At 39.6% G+C, this 23,446-nt stretch overlaps 3 protein-coding genes across 5 annotated transcripts; 1 reads left to right on the top strand and 2 right to left on the bottom strand.

The window, feature by feature from the left end:
• The first annotated feature begins 1,147 nt into the window (after window positions 1-1,147).
• rfc5 (replication factor C (activator 1) 5) lies at window positions 1,148-6,280 on the top strand. Its single transcript, XM_056376476.1, has 11 exons — window positions 1,148-1,319; window positions 2,008-2,072; window positions 2,352-2,488; window positions 2,613-2,692; window positions 2,796-2,869; window positions 3,419-3,578; window positions 3,925-4,006; window positions 4,190-4,319; window positions 4,709-4,786; window positions 5,343-5,397; window positions 5,540-6,280. Exons 1-11 carry the CDS (start codon window positions 1,273-1,275, stop codon window positions 5,637-5,639), a joined length of 1,008 nt encoding a protein of 335 aa, XP_056232451.1. The 5' UTR covers window positions 1,148-1,272; the 3' UTR covers window positions 5,640-6,280.
• wsb2 (WD repeat and SOCS box containing 2) lies at window positions 6,242-13,095 on the bottom strand. Its single transcript, XM_056376475.1, has 9 exons — window positions 12,960-13,095; window positions 12,577-12,745; window positions 10,852-11,048; window positions 10,629-10,760; window positions 9,406-9,506; window positions 8,391-8,587; window positions 7,902-7,991; window positions 7,664-7,780; window positions 6,242-6,889 (listed from the first exon to the last, which is right to left on the bottom strand). The coding sequence occupies exons 1-9, from the start codon at window positions 12,997-12,999 to the stop codon at window positions 6,676-6,678; spliced, it is 1,257 nt and encodes a 418-aa protein (XP_056232450.1). The 5' UTR covers window positions 13,000-13,095; the 3' UTR covers window positions 6,242-6,675.
• On the bottom strand, window positions 13,065-22,218 carry vsig10 (V-set and immunoglobulin domain containing 10). 3 transcript variants are annotated; one of them, XM_056376473.1, is made up of 10 exons: window positions 21,922-22,217; window positions 21,517-21,828; window positions 19,931-20,236; window positions 18,631-18,912; window positions 16,568-16,852; window positions 16,135-16,248; window positions 15,902-15,914; window positions 14,744-14,886; window positions 14,551-14,645; window positions 13,065-13,149 (listed from the first exon to the last, which is right to left on the bottom strand). In XM_056376473.1, exons 1-9 carry the CDS (start codon window positions 21,971-21,973, stop codon window positions 14,551-14,553), a joined length of 1,602 nt encoding a protein of 533 aa, XP_056232448.1. In that variant the 5' UTR covers window positions 21,974-22,217; the 3' UTR covers window positions 13,065-13,149. The 3 variants fall into 3 exon arrangements, 2 of the variants coding, with proteins under 2 accessions (XP_056232448.1, XP_056232447.1); XM_056376472.1 differs by lacking the exon at window positions 13,065-13,149 and having other exon boundaries at window positions 14,321-14,645; XR_008827849.1 differs by lacking the exons at window positions 13,065-13,149; window positions 15,902-15,914 and having other exon boundaries at window positions 21,922-22,218.
• Between the last annotated feature and the right edge of the window lie 1,228 nt (window positions 22,219-23,446).

The following is a 23,446-nucleotide window of genomic DNA, read 5'->3' as shown; positions in this document are numbered from 1 at the left end:
GGGCTTACTCAACTGACGCCCGCTTTGTCACTTGGGGGAGGATATATTTTGTCCATACTTTTGATACAAATGATGTGAATGGCAGTTAAGTATAATGCACATTTCTAGCAATTAAATTTGACAAATTCAACAATATAATCATGCTATTTTCAACACTATTGGCACAAAAATGGCGTGAACCATGGGCTAAAGCTATGCATCCTCTAAAAAATATGCAGATACATTGCACTTTTGACAATATGTATAGGCATAAGCATATTTGATTGTCTTCACAGTACTTTAAGAAGAATATAGTCTCCACATCACTGAATATAATGCATATAAAGTCAGTGGAGAGAAGGTTTGTGTAACGTTTGAGTCAGACACCTGACAGGGTTGATGAAAGTTAACACAGAGGCCTAAACCAACTCTGGGATATGAGGTGGTTAGAATAAGTTTTTTTTGATTCCCTTGTGTCTTTGAAACTGCCTTTTCACATTATTTCAAATTAAGAAATTTCTATTTAAAAAAGGTAATATTGGAGTGAAGTAGAGTGAAGTTCATTTAAAGGGGGGCTTTATTTTCTTAAGTTGTAATAAAAACTAAAAGACCAAGACAGGCCTATTGGCCTTTTACTAACTGGTCATAATAGTGATAAAATTATTTTGTAAAGAAATTATAAAGCCAAAAAAACAAATTGTTAATTGTGACAATTTCCTCTCTTTAAAAGGCTGGTGGGAAGGATCCCAGCAGAAGGGGGTCTGAACTGTACACAGCAATGTCATCTCACATGAAGCAGGGGGGACACTGGTGGGAAATTTTTATGACATTTTCTCTGTGTCACCTGCAGAGACTTCAACCAGCATTGGGTCCAGCTCAGCTGAAAAGACTGACCGGGAGAGAGAGAAAAGACAGAACATGTTGAGCTGATTCTTGGCTTAATAATTTTTTAATCTTGTCAGCATTGTATCAGATGTTTTCAAGAATGCATTTGTTACAGAAACGTATTTAAAGAGTGGACAAAAATATGTGCATGCATTGTACATACTTTTTTTTTTTTTAAAGAAGAAACGTTTGACAACACACTTTTTACAGTGGACATTTGTGTCACCAAGACCCCGCCCATTGGAGCTGACAGTGTGATCCCATTGGTTGTACGCTTTGACGTTCGACGCACGTTTCGTAGTGTAGCGCGCCAAACACGGCAAACAGCAGCAAAGAGTGGATGTGCTGAAAACTCTAAAAAACATTTATTAACCCAGCTTGGAGCTAAATTCACAGCTAACAAGTAACATGTCTTCCACAAATAGAGCGCCATCACAGACCAGAAATCTACCATGGTGAGTTTAGAGTCGTTGTTTATAACAGATAAGTTAAAATCTTTAGCTCTAGCTAGCTAACCCGTTTACTATGTGTTCAAGCTAGCAGCTAGCCGCTGCATGTCGATTTATTTCCTCTATCAACTAATGTGTGCTTTTATGGTGTTTACAGATAACATCAGATATTCTTCATACTACACTGAAATGAATGTGTATGAACTTGTCTTTAATTCGGCAGACATAATGGCTAATTAATGCATCAAGCATCGGTTCGTTGCTGCTGCCTTAACTGACTGGCTCATCAGAAACGCTGCAGCGTCTACTTTTAAACCATATTAAAGTCGACATTTTGTTTAATACATTGGTGTATGGTGTAAACATACAGATGCCGAATTGAAAAGTGGCACCTTACAATTTGAAGTCTCTAACATTAGTTTAAGTTCATTGAATATGTACTCATATCTACACGTAAATTGTTTTAAAATAGATTAATTTAAATTAAATCCGTTGTGTAGTTTACACCAGTATACATAGAATGATAATTGTTGCGGTTAAAAAGTTGCGAATCTGTTTTATTATCACGTATATAAAGTAATGAAGTTACAATAACAACATAACAAGTGTAGCTAGCTTCAGTCATTTAGCAATCGGAAGTATTCATTATTGATAACAATACTGATTGACGATATGTTTCTGCTCCTTATGCCAGGGTTGAAAAATACAGACCACAGAAACTTGACGATCTGATCTCTCACCAAGATATTCTAAGCACCAGTAAGTATGTGGACTGACAGAATGATATATAATATAATCCGCATTCCTAAAAGGTTTGTCAGTCAGCTGTTTGTTGCTTGATGCACCCAAATTGTACATGAATACCAATAAAGACATTTGTTTTACTAAACTCAACTACTGTAAACAAAAAAAAGTAGTAGTTGCACTAATAATAAGCAGTATGAAAGCCACAGCTGTTTTAAATTCCTAGTACCATTTAAAAGGGCTGTTTCATATTCAGACTATTAATTTTTTTACAACTGTTTCTCACCTCCTCAGTCCAGAAGTTTATCAGCGAGGACAAGCTTCCACATCTCTTGTTCTATGGCCCCCCTGGAACAGGCAAAACCTCCACCATCCTCGCCTGTGCAAGGCAGCTGTACAAAGACAAAGAGTTCAATTCCATGGTGTTGGAGGTACGCTACAACTCCTCGTTACAAATTTATTAGGATGTTGTTACACCTCACATCTTCACTAGTTGAGGGATGAAACCTTGTGGCTCTCGGATGTGATGTTAATATCTGACTAATTGTTTTGTAGCTGAATGCATCTGATGACAGAGGTATTGATGTTGTACGAGGTCCCGTTCTGAGTTTTGCCAGCACCCGGACCATCTTCAAGTAAGACTGAAAATACATTGTACAACTCTTGTCACATACCGTCTGTTCAATAGTGAATGTTCTTAATGTGCTTTTCCTTTTATCTACAACCTATAACCGAAAGGAAGGGCTTCAAGTTGGTGATACTGGATGAGGCCGATGCCATGACCCAGGATGCCCAGAATGCATTGCGGCGAGGTAAGCCATCTGTTCGGCCGGGCATCGCCCACTGTGAGCCACACGGCTCGTTGAGCAGCCAGACAATTTGGCTGCTGGTGAATTACAGGCTATCTGCTTGTTACACCCTGATATTCATTTTAAAAACCAATACCTATCTGAAAATCTGCTTTTAACTATTGATCGAGTCGAACTGGAACACTTTGTCTTTGAATTCAGCTGCTCCAGGGACAGAGGTCAAAGAACCTTTAGGTAATTTGTGCCATATTTAGTGAGAGCTCCACAAATGATTAAATTTGTTCAGGTTATTACTGACAGAAGGCAGGTTAGAAGCAATGTTGCACCATGAAGTTGAAAAAAAAACAATCAGAACAGGCCACATGTACACAACACTTAGTGCTGCAGTTATTGTAGTTGTTATATTTCATATGAATAATTTTCTATTTGTGTGTATATATATATATATATGTGTGTGTGTGTGTGTATATATATATTTATATATATATATATATATATGCGTGTTTGTGTGTCTTGAACTTGTGCTTTCCTCTCTCTCGCTCTGTGTCTTAGTAATTGAGAAGTTCACAGAAAACACTCGATTTTGTCTGATCTGCAACTACCTGTCCAAGATCATCCCGGCCCTTCAGTCTCGCTGCACCAGGTTTCGCTTCGGCCCGCTGTCCCCGGACCAGATGATCCCCCGGCTGGAGCATGTAATCCAGCAGGAGAGGTGTGTTTTTATTTGGGGGAATGTGTGAATGTTGTGATAATTCTTCTCCTTCTACGTAAGGTACAACAACTTGAGGTAGAGGGGATTTCAAGGTGCTGTGTATTGTTCTTTAAATTTTCACATCAGTAAGAGCAGGGTGAAACTGAAGACATCAATCACCCTGACATGATAGGTTTCTGATATTTATACAAAGATTTTACACTTAGTCATACATTAAAGTCCACATGTTTGAATATTGGGACGTGCAAATATTTATGATTGAAGTAAATACAAATATAAGAAAACATATAGTACTTATTCAGTTGTTGAGCAAGGCTGATTAAAAGAGTGCATCTTTTTGTGGCAGTATTGACATAACTCCAGATGGAATGAAGGCCATTGTGACCTTATCATCAGGTGATATGCGAAGATCACTCAACATACTGCAGGTACGACCAAAAGCTCATCATGATCATCGTACCTTGTGGCGTTGTCAGTGTTTTCTTGTTAAATGTTTTTATTTATAATGTGTTTTTAAACATCTGAAAATCAAACACCTTCCACATGTTATTATATATCATCATTGTATAAGGGTAAACTGGACTAACTGTGCTCCACCTCTGCAATTTCAGAGCACCAGTATGGCGTATGGGAAGGTCACAGAGGACACAGTTTACACCTGCACAGGTCACCCCCTCCGCTCAGATATCGCCAACATCCTCGACTGGTCTCTCAACAAAGACTTCACCGCAGCATATAAACGTATCCTTCACCTCGCCTCGCCTGTAGAACAATAAGTCTGTGTTTACGTTGCATTTTATTGACCAGCTGTATGATTCACAAAAAGCTAAACATCCTGAAATTGCTGTATATTAAGTGTATTCCTGCCTTGCAACTTGTCAGGTTGATGGAAGCTAGCTGTAGCTACATGATCATTAAATCTGCCAGTTCATAACTTAATCTATTTGTTTTTAAAATGGTAGATAACTGCGGAAAAATCAGACTCCGGCACATGAATAAATAGCGCACCTGTTTTCGATCATTTAATATTAAGTTTTTGGATTTGATTGGCTCAAATTTTCAAAATGTAAAAAAGGTCACTCATTAAGAGCAGCTCGTGCTTTTGAAACTCTTTAACAGCCTCCTCACAGAAATCCTTCAGCTGAAGACGCTGAAAGGTTTGGCCCTGCATGATATCCTCACTGAGGTTCATCTGCTCATACACAGAGGTAAGGTCAGCATGTTTTAAAAAATATTCAACCGGCAATTTCTCAGAGGGAAATTAAAATATTTAGTTAAAACCAGGTACTTAGTGTAACCACAGTAAAATATGAGTTACAACAATTACCTGAGCTGTGGTTGCTGTAGTCTGTGCTGTACTTACTGTACTGCGTTAAATCCCATTTGAAGGTTCAGCCTTTTTAGTTGTTTTGGCTTTAGTGGTTGCAGGTCTTTTTCTTGCGGGGGTCCTACCTTAGTAACCAGTGTAAGATGTGTGGGAGGTTTATGGGTTGGCTGCCAGGTAACTTGGCGATGTCTTGCAGAAGAATTACCAGATCTGTATTAGACACATCATTTTGACTTATCCCTGTACTTGCATAGTAATTCTGATTTTATGTGATGATGGGGCCACTGTTAGCGAAGGTTTAAGATAATGAATATGGGAAATAAAAGAAGTTGCATTTTCCCTTGTGCCTGCTTTATTTAACAGATAGTATCAGTCTTTCAGTTGTTTTTTACTAAACAAGTATCCAAATTATTATTTTTTTTTTTTCCCTCTTCAAGTGGACTTTCCCCCAGATATTCGGATTGGTCTGCTCATCAAGTTGGCCGACATAGAGTAAGTGAGATGACTTATGCTTGCGCTCATAAACAAACATGAATTTTCATTTACATACAAGTAACTGAAAAAGCTCACGTGTTAACATCGTGAAGGCATCCAGATGTTTGGATTATTTCCTTTTTGTGTGTCGTCTCTTCAGACACCGGCTCGCCTCGGGAACCGATGAGAAGATCCAGCTGAGCTCCATGGTTGCAGCTTTCCAGGCAGTGAGAGACCTCGTGGTCAGTGAGGCCTCGTAGATGCAGTAACTGCTCCACCCTACAACAAAAACCAGATCCATGGGAAGAGAAAAAACTCGTTCACTCGTTTGTACCACAGTGGAAAAACCATACTGCTTCATCCAAAACTTAAATTGGAAAACTCCATGACTCCCCTAAGATTGAAATTGATCTCTTATTTCCTACTCAGTCATCCTGCTGCCTTGTATCTAAGTTTGGTGGTGATGTGCAGTGATGCCATGAAAAGCTGAGGATAGGTCGATTTCCCTTCCCAACCAAACAGCTGAATTCACTCACGCAAAATCTGTGAAATCACCAGTTTGTTTATTTGTTTTTTGGAAGAAAACAGATGTCCTCAGGTGCATAATGCGTGATTGCCCACCACTGCTCCACAGACCGAATGTACAGTGCGGCAGATGTCTCAGACACAGATGCTAGCAGCTATCTGAGTCACTCCCATGTGCATGCACACAGAGCAAAATGGAAAGCAGTTTAAAGATCCATCATTTGGGCACTTAGTTAAAATACAGACTCGAAAAATGCAAAGTGTAGCATCAATTCACAGTCACTGATGAATGCATCGACCCTTTGTGTAAGAATAACCAGTCACATGTAAACACATGTAAATGTTTGAATCTGTTTAATAAAACTATTTCCTATAAGTCCAGTTTACATTTTATATTAACAATTAACATGTGCTGTTACAGTGGTAGTGCGTGTGCTGTTTCATGATGATAAACACAGGAATTAGAAATACATATACATTTGATATTTACACAATAAATTAATAGTATAAAATTGTGACATTCAAGTCATATAAGCATGTGAACGTTGAGTTTATGCATCGTCTTACAATGGTAGTGCAGTAAATGAAATCCTTTGTGCAGAAGTGTTGCATCTAAAGTAGATGACGTTTAGAGGTGCTTCCTGTGCTAGAATCAAGCTGTGAAAGCTCTTAAAATCAGCAAACAAAGGCATTTTGATTATGAGTCAGTGTATAACAATCGCTTGCTGTAAATGCCAGTTGCATTGTTTGTTTTGTTTTTAATGTTCGTAGTTAACCTTCCCACTCCTCTTCCTCTGAGGAGGGACACGTCTTGAGGCGTTCGGGGATGTTTCTGTAGGTGAGGTACTCCAGGATCCTCTTGGGGAGGGGCAGCGGCTCCATCTGGTGTGTGGAGACCGAATCGCGCAGAATGGATCGGCACAGGTGGCACAGGCTGGGCACCCTCCTGGGCGCCCTCCAGAACCTCACGTGGCCATCTCTGGTTCTGACAGGAGAGGGTGGGGGGGCATGAGCAGTTAGTGTTACAGTTAAATGGCGGCTGAGAGCCTGATGCACCAAAGAAAACATGCAAACAAGAAAACATTATCTTAAATTTTAATTGTTTGCATGTGAGACATTTAACGAGAGTGGCACTGAAAGCAGTTGAGCCAGCTTTTGAAGAAGTACTGAACAGTTTGTCATTTAAACATTATGAAATAAAAGCTGTTGAAGTGCCAGAAATAGGTCAAATGTGCACCGTAAATAGTTGGGTGTATTTCAGCCTCTACAAATGATGAAAGCAACAGAAATTTTCAAAGAATAGAAAAACTAAATCAAGACAAGCAAATGAATGAAGCGCTGCACGCGTCTGTTTTTGTTGTGTATTTCTGTGGGGGCTGTGTATGTTGTCAGATTGATGAATGTGTCCCCACCACACACCCCCTAACAAAAAAAAAAGACTATTGAAAGCTCAGAAAACAATTGTTGTCAATTTTCAGTCAGCTCGTGCTGCAAACATTTCCCTTGTAAAAAAAAAAAAAAAAAAAAAAAAAAAAACTGCACAGATGCGGCTCATGCTGCAGGAGAAGTTTGCAAAATTGTGATATTTCTTTTATTTCACACTACCACTGTCCTGTCAGAAGAGCAAGCGGAAAATATTTTAAAGCCATCTTTCAAGTCTACATGAGGTAAGTAAGTAGTTAGTGGCACTTTGAATGGATTAATGCCCTTTTTTTAATTTTTTTTTTTTTTAAAGTGATGAACACTTGAGGATTTTTACCCTGTGGCGACCACTCCCCCTTGTGGATGGTAGTTGCAGCAGAGTCCATTAGAGTCTCGGTCCGCTTTCGTCTGCATCACCATCCCCGTCTTTCCCGGCTCCCAGATCCGAAGAGCTCTGCAAATGCATAACATAACATCTGCCTGAAATCATTCGGTGTGGTGCGAGAAACGTTTACATGACGACGCGATAAAAGCAGGTCACAAGATTTCTGTGATGGAACTGATGAACGACTCACCTGTCGTCTGTCACGATCGCCAGGTGTAAACCGTTGGGAGAAAATTGTAATGAAGAGATTTGGTTTTGCCCGTAATCTTCAAAGTAGTCGCTGTGGATAAAAGAAGAGTTTCTAAGGAGGATATTGTTCTGTAATAAGTAGCCATAGTCAGAAATCTTTCATGTTCTTGAATGTTAAACTTCACGTTGTATACGAACAGTAAACAAGAATGAGGTACTGAAACAGGTTGGACACGACAGAGTTTCAGGCCGTGCATCAGATGATGACAGTGTGGGGTGTTTGGCTCTCCTGGTGAAAACTGGCATCAACAATAAAACTTTAAATTTCTAGAGTATTAGAGGTGCTATTCATATCATACGTATCAAAAAAACAGCAGTCTAAGATGCATTTGCTACCCATGAGAAGGACAACTTAGGGTTACACATCCCGTTCAGCTGCACCAGCCAATAGTCAGTAAATGTTTAGACTGAAAACTGAGTGTAAACTTACACCAGAGTGGCCAGTTTCTCTGCTGTGTACGGGTCCCACAGGTCGATCCACCAGCTGGAGCCGCTGAAGGCCGCGGTGGCGAGCAGCGCCCCGTCCGGAGAGAAGTCACAGGAGGACAGGAGGTACAAGGTCTTGCGGGTCCCTCCTGTCAGGTTTCTGATGAAGGTGTATGAGCGAAGACTCCACAGACACACCATCTGATGAAGGTGACATGATGATTAATGAGTCTTTATACCTCACTGTAATCTAAAAATAATTATGTGGAAGGGATTTAATAAGACTCATGAAATTATTCTGCCCTATGGAGATTAGTGCAGAAGTTGCACTGCGAGAAAGATTTGATTTACAGTGACGTATGAACTCAGTGAATGTAAACAGGACAGGCTGAAACATGCCGCAGACTGCTGTAAGTGTGACTGTGATAACCAGCCTTGGCCAAATGCACAAACAACTAAACTCTGCACTGGAAAGAAATGTCTTCAAAGCTGTATGTAACTTGCTAAGATCCATGTGGACCTCCAGTTTTATCCTCACTTAGCAAAAACAATTGAATAGCTGTAAATGTTTATGCAGACATCATCTTCCGAAACTAGTCAGCATCAAAGGAAATGCTGCCCTCATGATCAGAGAAAACAGGCTTGTGACCAGGAGCTTGTAAAAGCTGAAATTCTCCATGAATATTTGCACAAGTAAAAGATCAGTCAGGAAAACCCTCAAGAGGGAGAGTTAAAAAAAAAAAAACAAACAAAAAAACAAAAGTTTTTTAGTTAACGATCTTTCCGCCTGTGCAACAGGAGACAGTCACACTCTCCTGAACAGAGATGCACAATATTCTGTCCTTTTGGCACAAATATGGTTACTGCTGGAAAATGTCATCAAATTCACATTTGATTTGACACAGAACAGACTGAAAAATACTTCTCAATTTGACGCAGAGAATGAGATAAAAAACCATCGAAGAGGACTGAATGGAGCTTTGTCTGGCTTTCATAACTTTTACGATAACACCACTCACTCTGTCAAATCTTCCGACGGACGCGATCATGCTGCAGTCGGACGACACACAGCAGCAGCTGATCCAATCTTTGTGGCCAGAGAGCACCTGAACAGTTTTACCTGCAAAAGACAGAAAACATATGAATTAGACAAACTATGGAGCATCAGCGAATAACAGTCTCTGGACTGGTGCAGAATGTGGCTCCTATAAGTGTAAACAGGAACATTTGTTTGCTTTAACCTCTTACACTGGAACAGAAGGTTTAGTTCCACTGGACAGCACGGTGATAAAACACAGAGGCGAAGTGACGAATACACAGAGAGGACGGAAAAAAATGATTTAAATTGCACATTCTCTATGCTCATAGCCCATAATTTATGGAGGCATACCATGAGTCTTAAGACTGACTTCCAACGTTCCTGGCAACTACTGGTTTCAGTCAGTATGAGTAGAGTTTAAAATTCAGTTTGCAGAGCCTTAAAACATTTCACACCTTTAGGTTTTTCTTTCTTAGCTGAGATACAGAGATCTGACCAGTCATCTGAGTATGAACAGTACTAAAGCCAAACCTTAAATGTACAATGTCACATTAGTAGATTCATGCATGATAAAAGCGTTGAGCTTAAAGACAGTAAGGTTGTGAGATGTAGTTGAAATCACCAGAAGATTTCTTTACAGAATCTAAATGAGAAGTCTTGAATAACAGATTTTCACACGTGCATTTGAACTCATCAACAACATGAATTTTTCACAACAGCCTGATGATAAAACTTTTTTTTTTAAAAAGTTAAAAATGTGGTCTGGGATGAGAATTTTGAAATCTCTGAGCTGACCTTAAATGAAACCATTGGCTGCAAGAAAGACTGGAAATCAATAAACGTGATAAGCTTTGGGAGATGGTCCATAGTAATTTACACAATTATTAGCTAATGGGTTAAAGGTTTAACATGAAGTGAAATAACACAAAACACACACCTAAACAAAAAAGAAAAAACAGACAATATGCATAAGAACTGCTGTTTTCTTAATCTATTTACCAATGAAACAGTATGTTTGCATTGCATTGTGATACTACAGTAAATACTAAAGTTATATCAGTAAGGACTGTTTGTGAACACCACTTGAAATTGTTATCACAGGAGAAGTGAAAACATTTCTCACCTGAAAACCTGAAAAAGACTTGAGTGACTGTCTGAAGGATTGGGTTTCAAACTTCGTAACACTACACAAACTGCACACACCTTTCTGCGCCAGGTCCCAAATCCTCAAGGTTTTGTCTCGAGAGGACGATACGAGCGTGAGCGTCCCATTCTGAGGGAAGACCAGGTCCCTCACAACTCCTTCGTGTCCATGGAGATCAAATACAGTGATGCCTAAATGTGCATTAAACACAATTTCAATATCACACTTTACTTCTGAACGCAGCACAGATAACATCCTCACCAGCAGAAATAAAGATCTCACCCGTTAAGACATTCCAGATTTTGATGACCCCGTTCTCCAAGCCTGTGGCCAGAAGCAGATTGTTGTTCGATGGTCTCTTAGCCGGTCGTGCCACCGCAGCTGATTTTGGAGGCCTGGGCCCGAAGGCGAGGCCCCACACCGGGTGACCACAGCTGAAGCTCTTGTCTCCTCGGTCTGTTTCTCCGTTCTGACCGTCTCTGTGGGTGAGAGAAGCATCAAGTATGCAGATACCATAAAAAAAAAAGAAACCTCACTTGCAGGCAGAGTGAAGCTGGAGTTGGAGACTAAATGATGCTGCCTTTATGTGCTGTTAGAAATGTCAAAATCACATTTACAACAGTTTTAAATAAGTCAGTGGTGATGATAATACAACAGGAAAAGTCAGAATTTTCTAGTGCCAATGTTTGTAATTTAGAGCCAATAAAACCCATTTGACTTGAGTCACTGGATATTGCCTCTGCCACCTCCATACTGTTTGTTTTTCCAACTTTCACCATCATCATGTGCTGGTGAGCAAACACTAAGGATGCTTATAAAACCAAAGTACCAACTGAAATAAATCCAGAGGATCAATATCCTGTATCAAACATTGGCATTAAATGTAGATGAGATTGTTTACTCTTTCTTTGATCACATAACTTATCTTCTTTAGACTATATTTTATTTAGGTAAATGTATTAATTTAACATTGGTGCATGGAGCAATTTGAAATTTTGTTTTTAATTAAAAAAGTATAACCCATATTTCTGGAAACAGATCTGCATTAATCAAAATGAGATGTTCAGGGGCCTGTTTTAAAGTAGGAAAAGTCACAAAATATGGTATGGAAACCCAAAGTATTCAATATCAGAATAATAGATAAATAAAAACACTTTGAAATAAAAAATTATATGAATAAATACAAACAAAATATCTAATACAGCCATGAAATTGTGAAATAATTCAATAAATATTTAAATATCTGCTTACTGTAATGAAATGCTATTTTATCCTGATCCTTTTCACAACAGTGAAGAGTTTCCTGCGCCACATTTTGATTTCATTCCTGCATTTTTTTTTTTAAATTTCAAAACATATTCCCAAAGTATTTTTCCATTGCACAATTTGCGCAATAATATTTTTCATAACTTATGGTTTAATTTCAAAATACCAGTTTTCATCACCTTGTCTCCAAAAATCAAGACAAACTGGACGGTTATGTGACTGACGTTTGCTTATTTATTTATTCATATTATTTCATAATGTTTTGTTCAATTGTTGAACACTATTTTATTTATTGGGCATTTTATTATAATTTTGACAAGTTATGCAAAGCAACTAGTGTATAGTTATATTTTGATTCTTTACTTCTATTTGTAATGTGTAATGTGTTTATTCTATCTAGAGATAAGACAAGTAATTGATTAATCAATTAGTTCAACATTAAATAATTGGAGACTCTTCTGATAATTGAACCGTATTCGTCATTTCCCAAGCAAAAAAAGTGAAAACATTTTTTACACATTCTCAGGTTTCAGCTTTTGGAGTGGCAGGATTTTCGTTGTCTTATATAGTAAACTGAATATCTGCGTTAATCAAAAGTGAACTTGCAGCCGTGCTTCTATGAGGTAAGATATCTCAGACGACCACCTTGTTCCTCCTTCACTCTTGACGTGTACTAGAATGTACGAGGGACACCTGAACGCATCATGCGTGGATTAAATGTACAGGTATAGTTAAACCTACTCGGAGTCGAGAGGCCAGGCAACCACCCAGACGATGCCGTGTCCCATCGACCAGGCGAACCAGGCTCCGTCCGGGGAGAAGTCCACGCTCCAGGTCTCGCATCCCGCCCGGCCCACCAAGGACGGAGGACGCCTGGTCTTCAGCTCCAGGATGAGAGCAGGGTCGGACGCTGGAGGAAGACGGGAAGGCAGCATGAATTCAACGGCTGACAGATTCATCGTTCACCGACACTGACAGCAGAGGCGTCGCCGCCAACCTGCCTTGTTCGGTTGGACATTTTCCTCCAGAGGTTTAACGTGGGCAACGCACCGCTGCCTGGTTACGGACGGTTGCGATGACAACAGAATTACTCACAAGAAAGAAAGAAAAAAAAAAAGACTTACATGTCGGTGCTATCTCCGCGTTGTTTTCCGTGGAGCACATCGTTTTCCTTTTCACATTCTTCGCTTTATAGCCGACTTCCTGAATTCGTCTTCCCTCCGTGGCCCCAAGGAGCCATTTAAATAAAGGCAGGACACACTCTTTGTGTCCGGACACAGCTCGGGCTTCTGTCTCCCTGCGATACACTGTTTGCTATGTGAAAAATGTGCGAGTCGGAAACAAATTGTTCAGCTGATTTCCTGATGTCTGAGTCACTTTGTACCATTGGCTGCAATGTTTCCCAACGTAGTCACGTTTTTCTTCATTACGCAACCTCACTCAGCCTTAACCACGCCCCCTGCATTCAATTATAATATGTTAAGCCCTTGGGGTTGCACTGTTGATAAACACTTATGTCATGAACACAGATGTTTTCACCGTCATCCAGTGTTGTCATTATTAAAAAATGATGCTCAGCTCTGAAGGTTGAAACTAAGAATATTACTTTATATTCTTGTCAAGATCCCAATATAATAGAAAATATGTAAAATGTCAGCGTGAACTGCAGAGGAAAGTGTGTTAAATCATTATTCACAATACATCCTACTAATAATTATTATTAAAACATACAAATATCTGATATTTAACATTTGCTGTAATAATGCAGCCATAAAAAGCTTTGAATATTTCACACAAAAGCATGAGCTACTTTGAATTAGTGTTGTCATTCCCTTAAAAAGAAATGTTTTATTATCGGTAATCTTAGGGTGCAGCTTACTATTGTTTTTATTATCAGTGAGTCTTTTGTCAATTAAATGTCCTTTACATCTGTCTGAAGCCCAGGGTGGTTCAACCAGTCTGAACCACTTTACTATGAATTAAGACAAAGAAAATCATCAAAGCCAAACAATTGAGAAACTCAGATGAGGAAAAGTTTGGTATTTTTGCATGAAGATTGATTTAAATGAATTAAGGAAATCATAATAGTTGCTTCTTGTGTTCTAGCTAAGTGCAAGTGTAAGTAAGCGCACGACCCCATTTTTATATGCAGATTACCAGTGATTTTACTCTCAGGTCATATCACCAACTCTTAGTTTAAATATTTACACAGAACAAAGTCCGATAGTGACACATTGAGTCAAAAGTTAGCGATGTTTCAATTGGTTTCCCAGATAAGGTAACCTAATGAGTGACAAACTGACTCCACCACATTTTTAAAAAACATGTCTGGTCTAGAGTTACATTCTGGACTGCGATAGTCAGTTAGTCTGAAAGGGTTATGTGTACAACACAGGGTGGAGATGTATGTAGATCTGTGAATGAGGAGTTAGTCATGGGTTACCAAAGATATTTTTCCACCATGCAAAAGACGGCAGTCATACAATCATATTCTTTGGATTCACCAACTTCATTTACTGCATTCACGTCAGTATCAGAACAACATATTCAAAACACTGTACAAATATGTTAATCGCAGAAAAGCTTAAAAAAACAAAACAAATCAAAAGAGATTTTTCTTTTACATTTGTCTTCCACCAATTCTGTTCACATTCTCATTGGGAGTAAATAGTATTTAACTAAAAAATAAAACATTTTTCTAAAAACACCCAATACCTAAAATGTTACAAGTTCCACCGGCTCCTCTGTCTGTACAGTGTCTTCCTGCTGCTCCGGGCTTGTGTCAGCAGTTTCTGCGTCCTCATGATCACCTACAAAAACAGAAGGGACATTTTTACATGACTAAACATTTGCGCACTTCATCTACAAACCGTAAAAATCAGCGTAAACGGCCGTGATAAAGTCATACTCGATGGGATTCGATGTATCTGGACAAGCGTCGTGTGGCGTCCGTTGACCAGCGGAGGCAGCCGCGGGACGGCGTCTTGAAAGATCTGCTCGTCGTCTGACTCCACCAGACTCAGCACGTCTCCTCTGTCCTCCTCCATTTGCCTAGAGAGCAGAAACGTTATGACATTAGTGCGCCTGCAGGTCGGGATCCAGTCTTTATAATCATAAATACCTGAGACACTTTGACACTGCTATACATTATCAAATCTTTATTGCTCCATGCGGCAAGTTATTTTGTGTTCAACGTCTGTGTTTTAGGAGGTTTTGCGACTGCAGTGCCTTCACACTGCACACACTCTCAAAAGTGACCAAATCAAAAAAGGTACCGTCTGGAGTTCTTGACCACTGGAAGCACTATGAAGCAATGATGTGTGGGTCCCAGTTTTGTTAGTATCTCAAGCACGTGTACAGGGATATGCCAAGAAATGTAGCATCTTGCTAACAAAAGACATGAAGATGAATACTGCTAGCTGTCAAACATGGATGTAAACAAATCAAACTTCTGCTCTACAAATGTTTCATGAGGAAGGAAATGCATTTTAACGCATTAACCAGGCCATGTGTTTTGGTGAAAAAACACTGAATGTAAACAACATAATATTGTTTGTTTAGGAAAAAAACAAACAAACCTCTGCAGGGTATCTTTAAGTTTACTCAAAGGTGTAAGTATGCAAAATAACTGCTAAATGTTGACACATTTGTCCCATGATGCAATGCAGGATTGAGATTTAGGGGCTGTTCACAGCTGGAAGAAAAATCTAATTAAACTGACTGATATTTAGGTTTTTATTTGTGAGGTTTTATGGACAGCCGGAACTATCGGTGCATGTCTTGAATCATTTCCAGCTGGTAGAAAGCAGTAATGTAAATGCTGATTTCTTGTATAGGCTACTAACTGCAAAAAATGTGATTAATACAGGTGTCAAATAGCTAGACAAGAGAGAAACTCTGGCTACTTGATTCAGAGTATAATAATATTGTAATATGTTTGCAGGAATAAGAAAAAGAAACCACTAAAATAAAAATATAAACGATATACTTAACAACTGAATTAAAATGAAATGATGTTAAAATCAGCATGCAGAGTGTATTCGAAAGGTAAACGTGTGATACTCACCCGAAGCCACTTCCTGAAACGAAAATATGAACATAAATTGTGAAATTAGTATTTATGGATTTGTGTGATTCAAACATTTGCGATGTCAGATCTCATGAACAACATTACAGATGCAGTATGAAATTTTAATGCATGCAAAGACTGATCATAAGATTAAGGTTAGGTGGGACAGTCATTCGTGTCATGCGTTTGTAACCTCTGTGCTTATGTTGCCAAGAACAAACTGAAGTTACCCAGGCAAATTCGGTGTCGGCTGGAGTAAACCGTTTTAGCTATGATGACGGCTGATCCCACGATCAGTGCTGCTATAAAGATGCCGATGATCGCTCCCGTGTATTCAGAGGAAGCTGTGCAGACAAAACAAGACGAGAAGGGGAGGATTAAGAAGCAGGAGGAGCGGCGGGTTTATCAGCATTCCAGAGGTGGAGTCGACACCTGCAGCGACTGGCTTTTGTTGCAAGAACTGTAGGCTCAACCCATTGTTTGTCATTCATCATTCCTTCTGATGTTAAAGTTTTCATTTGTTTATTCTTTTCAGTTGTTCATCTCTCTCTTGATCACCTCTCTCTATATATAAAAATGCAATAACATGCAAATGCAATTAGATTTCCCCCGCACATGTGACCATCGTGCAGCCCCAAACCCTTCCTCTCATCCCAAACTCACCTTTCACAGTGATGTAGACTTCCAGGTCGCTGACGGCGAGGGGGTTCTCGCTGCGGCAGAAGTAGACGCCTTCGTCGTCCTTGCTGATGTTGTTTATGGTCAGCTTGTAGACGGGGCCTTCCTCGGACAGGACATACTTTGACCCGGGCACGATGTTGTCCTGCTTGAGTCCCTTTCTCCACGAGGTGTTTGCAGGGGGGGTGGACGTAGCCTCAGTGCAGATTAGAGTTACGCTGGTCGCCTCCAGAGCCGTGACCATCGGCTCGCCTTCAGGATACGGAGGCTCTGGGAGAGACGAGCAAACACTGAACTGTCAGACTCTTGATATTATTTGTCCAAAAAGTTCTCAGTACTATTCTAGTTGGCTTCAGTGGGAATCCCCCAATCTTTATATTCATAATGAATTCTTTGAAAGAAAAGTTTGACATTTTGTTTAAAATTCACGTTCTCTTCAAGAATTAGACAAGAGAATTAACACCACTCTCACAGTCTGTACAGCCAGGAAACAGTTAGCTTAGCATAGCATAAACACTAGAAACAGATGGGAAACTGAGAATCAGTGACGGAAAATCGCTAATCTAAAAAGGAGTCCGTTTTTTACTTGAAGGAAACACTGTGCGACGCAGGTAGATTTTGGGTCTTATTTGACAAAGACACACCTTTGATTGAAATCTTTACCGACATCAAAAGAAGGCTGATAAAATAATACTAATGTATATACTATCACACACTTGTGCGTCACCTGTTGCACAATCCTGTCCTTTGATAACCCGTACACAACTTAGTGACTCACTAACCGTCCACATGCTGCGGGCACGCTGCCAACTGTATCTGTCTGGGTGTGTTTGTATCCGCAGCAGGACTAAAGTCTAATGTAAACTAACAATTATAATAAGGCATAAATACTGAGCGTCAGTTAGCCTGTCAAGCAGTTTTCCTGGGCTGCAACACTCAAACAAAGTGTTTAGCTTCATAGGAGAAACAGAGTGGAGAGTTTACGACAGGTCGCCTTCAGGGGAGGAGGTACATTCAACTGATGCATGCATTACCCACAATGTTCTTCTTTAACTATTGGTTTCATTGGGCCACAAAGCAATTGGCAAGACTTTTCACAGGGACTATTTCTTTGCAAGAAATCTTATATGGCAGCAGGCAGTTTCTAACATTAGGACTCGCCTGGGTTCATCTGCTGAGATATCCATCTCTGAAACCTATAAATAATCAGTAACACTTTATTCTACAGTTCCTTCATTTTCTGAGGAGATGATTTCTAAAAACTATCTACATAAATTGATAGAATTATTGTTCTAAGTTCTTAGACAGTTACTATTGAGTGGTCTTTTTTGTGGGTAGAAATCTAGTGTGGCATGTAGCCATGCAGATAGTTTATAACATTGGGATTTTCATGGATTTAGCCGCTGAAGCTTTCAAATATTTGTATTAGTACAAATGAGGTAAACACAGTTTGGTTTGTGGTATTTGCAGCAATCCATTTTAAAATTAAGCAGGAATATCTCAGTTACACTCTAGCTCAGCTGTTTTCACTGGAACTCATTCTTACCAAATAAATAAACCCTATGAAAACTGTCCTCTGTGAGGTCTGTGAATTATCGGAGTAGCAGGGATACTTTAGCGGAGAGACATGTTTTTTAAATGTAGTTTTTCAATGGTGTGAATGATGGAAACAAAATCCTATTTACCTCCACTGCAATAGACTGGAGGCAGATATCTCAGAGCCTCAGCAGACAGACCCAGGTTTGCCTCAGAGTTACACACTAGCTGCGTGTCTAGATACTGTACTACAGTGTGCCTGTTACTCTGGACGAACCGCAAAGCTCACTGAATGTTTTTTTTTCACTTTGTGGGTGGGGGGGCTAATTGGGTGTACTGACCCTTTAAATTGAGTTAAGGTCAGTACTAAGAATACAGTTGTGTCAACAATCGCTGCACACTGAAGAGTGTCAGTCGAGCTCAGTGGCCTCTAAAGCGGAAAGTACATAAAAGATTCAGCAGCTGCACATCTCAGGATTGTTACGAGGCTCGTTTCACAACAACGTGCTTACTGAGGGTAAAACAACACGACTTCTCCTTTCCCGAAGCGAGCGCTTGGTGCCGGGGCGTGCACCTCAGCGTCTGCCCGTCAGACAGCTGGGAGCGGTTCAGTGTCACCGACAGACTGTCCGTCACCTCCGTTGCATAAACGCGTCCTTGCCAGTGGGCTCCCTGGTCTTCCTCCCAGCTCAGCGTCGGGGTGGGATACGCTCCAAACCAGCTGCAGTTGAACTGGATGTAGGAGAGGTCCTGCGCTGGTGACCACATACACTCAGGGTGTCTCTCTGGGGCATCTAGTCAGAGGAAAAACATCAGTATGGAACTTAACAAAAACTGTGCAATATAACTATTATCATTTAAAAATCGAGTTTAGTTAGGGCCATGTCCAAGGATGGTCAGACCCGCAAAGAAAGTGGCAAAAAAAAGTTTATATGGTGGCGGAGATTTTGCATTTGGCTCCTAAACTTTTTTTCATATTCAGAGGTGAATATAAGACACAGAACAGAAGAGGAAGGCCACGATAACGTCATCACTTTACCTATGGTACTGAAACATAAAGGATAAACAAGGAAAAATGGTCATAAAACTCTGTTTCCTGAACGTGACCGTCATATTTCATCCAGTATTGTCATCTTTGTCTTTTTGTCGTCTAAACTTGAGGTTAAGAGTTTTTTATTAAAAGCTTCTTAGAAGCCGACATGGCATGAGTGACACTTTTTTTTACATGTAGCCATAAAAATCTTTCAGAGTTAGATATCACTTTAACACAGACTTTTAAAATACAAATGAAACATCAATACTTAGCCTTGTGTACCTGAAAAAGAAAATATATGGAGGTGGTCCACAAATGCTCATCCACACTCCCTCCAGCAACAGTACTGGGTCCCAGTTTTCAATATTTCTTCTGTTTTGGATTAGAATGAGTTAAATTTTGTTCACACTCCTAAGATTGAGGATCTGTGTCTCTGATCTTTTTTAGAAAATAATGGTGTTCCTGCGTACAGCATTTGTTTGTTTTTCTACCAAACTTTTTCTTTTTTTTTTTTTTTTAAAGTACTGAGCGTTGGCAGTCAATTCTCAGTCAGATGTTCAGTCGTGTAACTAAAGAAATAGTTATTGTGCAACTGCTTGTGTTATAACAACATTAAACAGTGATGCACTGAACAGTGTTTTGCAAAATAAAAAACAAAAGAAAAGAATAACATGTTTAATTTCCTCAAACTAAGGTACAGAAAAAGCATCATTTTGGTTTTGGATTTGCTGTATAATATAATACATACATACATGAAAACAGCACATCCTGTTACTTACAGTACACTAGCAGCTGCGTGCTCTTGTTGACTGCCTGATGAGAGACGGTGTTGCGGGCCCTGCAGCTGTAAACTCCCTGAGCGCCGGGTTGAATGTCTTCTATCCTGTAGTCCAGCCAGGCTCCAGGACCTGAGACCAGTGAGTCGTTGCTGGACGAAGCTCCTCTGAAGGCCCAGGTCAGCTGCTGAGAGGGGTAGGAGGAGCCGGAGCAGTTAAAGGAGACGGTCGAGCCTTGATAGACGATGAGCGTCCCATTGGACAGGGTGTGGGCTGGGCCGATGGACACAGACACGTTTTCTGGACCACCTGAAATAAATATGAGCCGTGCATTATAACTGTGTACAATCCGATCTGTCATTATTGTCAAGAGTAAGAGGTAAATTTTTAAAACACTGTTTTGAGCTTCTGCCTTTAATCAATGCTGAAGATCAACGTTTTGATGAGGAGGTTGCATGATACACATTTTTGCTGATGGCAGAGCACAGTAATACAGCAGTTACTGGCTGTAATATGATGTAATAAGACAGCAACGTGCCAGTAAAAGAGAAGAAGAAGAAGAGCACAAGCTTATTTGCTTATTTTATACAGGATTAGTAAGTATTTTAAGTATGGAAGTTCACTTTAGACTTGTTTTTTTCCACTACATTTTAGTACCAGCAGGAACCATTAATCCATCCAATGAAATCACAGGCTTTATCATAAATTGTTACCATTTATCAATAGATTAATTGATAATGACAAATAACTCTCAGTTCTAACCTTCTCTGGTGCAGCTTTAAGTATCCTATTTCTCTTATTTTGTCCTGTATAATATCATTCATCACGCTGTCTACAAGACTGGATTACCAGGGATAAAGCAAGCAAATTCCCATTGGCCCCAAACGTCAAAGGTTTACGCCTTATCTTTTGGGTTTATATAATTTGATTAATTATATATTTGTATGATTAATGAAGAATATCTGCCATGCAGAGTCCTCCATCCTCCATCTTGTGGCCCCATCCTCCAGAGGGAGCTCAAACTCTAGTTTTAAGACCTAAATTGTTTTACTTTACACTGAGCTCATATGTTGAAAAGTTGCATTTTAACAATTTTTTTTTCTCTGTGTCAAGTATAATTAACACACAGAAAACCTCGGTCAAAGTAGTATTAATCCATTAGTACTGTAAGAATGCAACCAAGAATTACTGTCATTATCAGCAGGTCTGACAATGGTTTTCTTTAATAATCAATTGCTTTTCAGTGTATAAAATGTCAGAATTTTTTTGTTTTTGTTTGACAAACAGTCAGAAACACAAGAATGTTGAGTTTACTGTCATAGAAAACTGCAAATATTCACATTTAAGAAGAATTTTTTGGAATTCTTGCTTAAAAAAAAACAACTTTAACAATTAATCAGTTATCAAAATTGTTGCCAATTATAACATCTCAATTGACTGATTGATTGATCAGCTAAACATTTCAGCTCTAGAGTAATGGCCTCAATCTTTTGCCTTTAGCCTAGAAATGCTGCTTTAAAGGAATTCCAGTGAAAGACACAGAGCGGGTCATACTGGGATCATTACTGGACGAATGATCATTCACTTACTGGTTACTTGGAGCCGGACACGTGCATGGAATGTATTGTTGCCAGGTAGTGTGGAGCTGCACAGGTAGCTGCCCTCATCTCCAGGTGTCACCCAACCGATGTTCAGGCTCCCGTCATGCATTACCATCAGACGCTGTGCGGCGGGAGAAGGGCTCGGCGAAGAACCTCCACCCCTAATTACTTCTCGTCCATTTTTCATCCATGTCGTTAAGGTCGGTGTTACATTACCGACGGTGTAACACGGAAGTACAGCGATGTCGCCGGGTGCGGCTTCCAGCGCCGTTTCGGTGGAGCCATTATCCGAAACTGCCGCTTTAACATGGAGAAGAATAAAAGGAAAAAAATGAAAGAAGCAGTTTCACACTCACCTGTCGCACCTGGCTGTGTGTTGTTATTAGAACTCACCTGTCGCAGATAAACACAAATGTATAAGCGCTACAGCTGCGACTATCTTCATGATAACTTTCCTACATCGCCTTCAAAAAAAGTGAACAAAAGGCTCCCAGTCCAAACCTGTCTGACTAGTCCACCTGCGCGAGCCTGTCTGTAACACACTGACACACAGTGCACACCTGTCCGCCCATTGTAAACCACGGTAAACACACTACATTGTCGGCATAGGTGACCCGTCTGACATGATGTGACTTCTGTCTCTCTGCGGCAGATTTGGCGGACGTGCTTTGTTTACTAGAGATCCGGAAACTTTGGCACAAATAAACCACGCCTGACCTCACCTTTTTAAAGGTACAGTAACACCATTTTTTTTCAATTCTATGAAAAGCCTATACACTTGCCTATGATTATTATTGTGAAAACATACGAGACAAATTATATTATTAAGCAGATGTTACGACGTTATAACATTGTATTACATTGTATCACCGCTATAATCATGTCTGTAGCACGAGTGTTATAAATTGGTCTCAGATATTATTCATTTATTATTTTTTTAACTCTTAAACTTTATTTTTATCTTATATATATCTTATACCACCAAACAGAAAATAAAAAGGTCACTGTGGTTGATTACACAACTCAAGGAAGACCTCAAGAAGTGGTTGATACATACAATGATGAAGTGGAAACCAATGTTAGTATGAGAAAAATAATAAAAAATACACTTTGTGTTTTTTAAGCTTTTACCTTCCTTTCTCATCAGAGTTGCTCAGTTTCCATGGAGATGGTTTAGTTGCTGGCACTGATTACCAAAAGAAAAAAAAAAGAAAAAAAAAGGCAGTTTGAAAATCTATATATCTGTGACAAGCAGAAAAACTGCTTCAGATGATGAAGGTCTTGGGGTATGATTGAAGTCTCAACAACATGGCTCTCAGCCCCCTACACAAAATGATTTTGAGTTTGTAAAGTAAAGTTTAGAAATAATTCCAATGTTTGTAGCTGTAAGTCAACCTATGTAAACCTGTAAAATAAATCTGCATGTTCATGTTTGCATGTGAAACAATTATGCTTGTGGCAGAGATTTGTATTAACCCAGAATCTTTGCTAACCTGACCGCAGCAGGCTCCTGGATACGCGGTACGAAGTCGCTGTTTAACACAGTTAGCATTCATAATACAAGGTAAACTTTATAGCTTAGTGTTAAATTAATCTTTGTAACTAATTGCAGACATGTCAATATTTGGTAAATATCACATATATGAGGAGAAACCTTGTAATATTAGCTGAAGCTACTGTGTGTAAGCTAACTGTGTGGTGTAACCGCTTGTATTAAAACCATAGACCAAGGGAAAACATGTTATGACGTGTTTTAAAATTAGTTCTGCAAAGCTAAGGTGACGTTACCGAACTTAGTGTTAACAGTGACAGCGGGTTGTCAATGTCGGTAAGCTACAGTGACAAGTAGGGTCATTTTCCCATAGACTTGAATACAATCGAAGTTTTTGCTTCGGGTGGAGTCGCCCCCCGATGGTCA

Source organism: Seriola aureovittata, chromosome 5, assembly GCF_021018895.1.
Source record: "Seriola aureovittata isolate HTS-2021-v1 ecotype China chromosome 5, ASM2101889v1, whole genome shotgun sequence".
NCBI lineage: Eukaryota > Metazoa > Chordata > Actinopteri > Carangiformes > Carangidae > Seriola > Seriola aureovittata.
This window is presented reverse-complemented; position numbering and strand designations above follow the sequence as displayed.

What these genes read in the sequence shown, in the direction of transcription:
- vsig10 (XM_056376473.1), bottom strand. Translation starts at nt 21,973, where the DNA reads ATGAAGATAGTCGCAGCTGTAGCGCTTATACATTTGTGTTTATCTGCG. An exon ending in TTTGTGTTTATCTGCGACAG is followed by an intron (nt 21,829 to 21,921) that starts GTGAGTTCTAAT and finishes TCCATGTTAAAG; the next exon opens with CGGCAGTTTCGGATAATGGC. An exon ending in AGTCTACATCACTGTGAAAG is followed by an intron (nt 16,249 to 16,567) that starts GTGAGTTTGGGA and finishes TTGTCTGCACAG; the next exon opens with CTTCCTCTGAATACACGGGA.
- wsb2 (XM_056376475.1), bottom strand. Translation starts at nt 12,999, where the DNA reads ATGTGCTCCACGGAAAACAACGCGGAGATAGCACCGACAT. An exon ending in AATCTGGAATGTCTTAACGG is followed by an intron (nt 10,761 to 10,851) that starts GTGAGATCTTTA and finishes ATGCACATTTAG; the next exon opens with GCATCACTGTATTTGATCTC. An exon ending in GCGATCGTGACAGACGACAG is followed by an intron (nt 7,781 to 7,901) that starts GTGAGTCGTTCA and finishes ATGCATTTGCAG; the next exon opens with AGCTCTTCGGATCTGGGAGC.
- rfc5 (XM_056376476.1), top strand. Translation starts at nt 1,273, where the DNA reads ATGTCTTCCACAAATAGAGCGCCATCACAGACCAGAAATCTACCATG. An exon ending in TCAATTCCATGGTGTTGGAG is followed by an intron (nt 2,489 to 2,612) that starts GTACGCTACAAC and finishes ATTGTTTTGTAG; the next exon opens with CTGAATGCATCTGATGACAG. An exon ending in AGCACCCGGACCATCTTCAA is followed by an intron (nt 2,693 to 2,795) that starts GTAAGACTGAAA and finishes TATAACCGAAAG; the next exon opens with GAAGGGCTTCAAGTTGGTGA.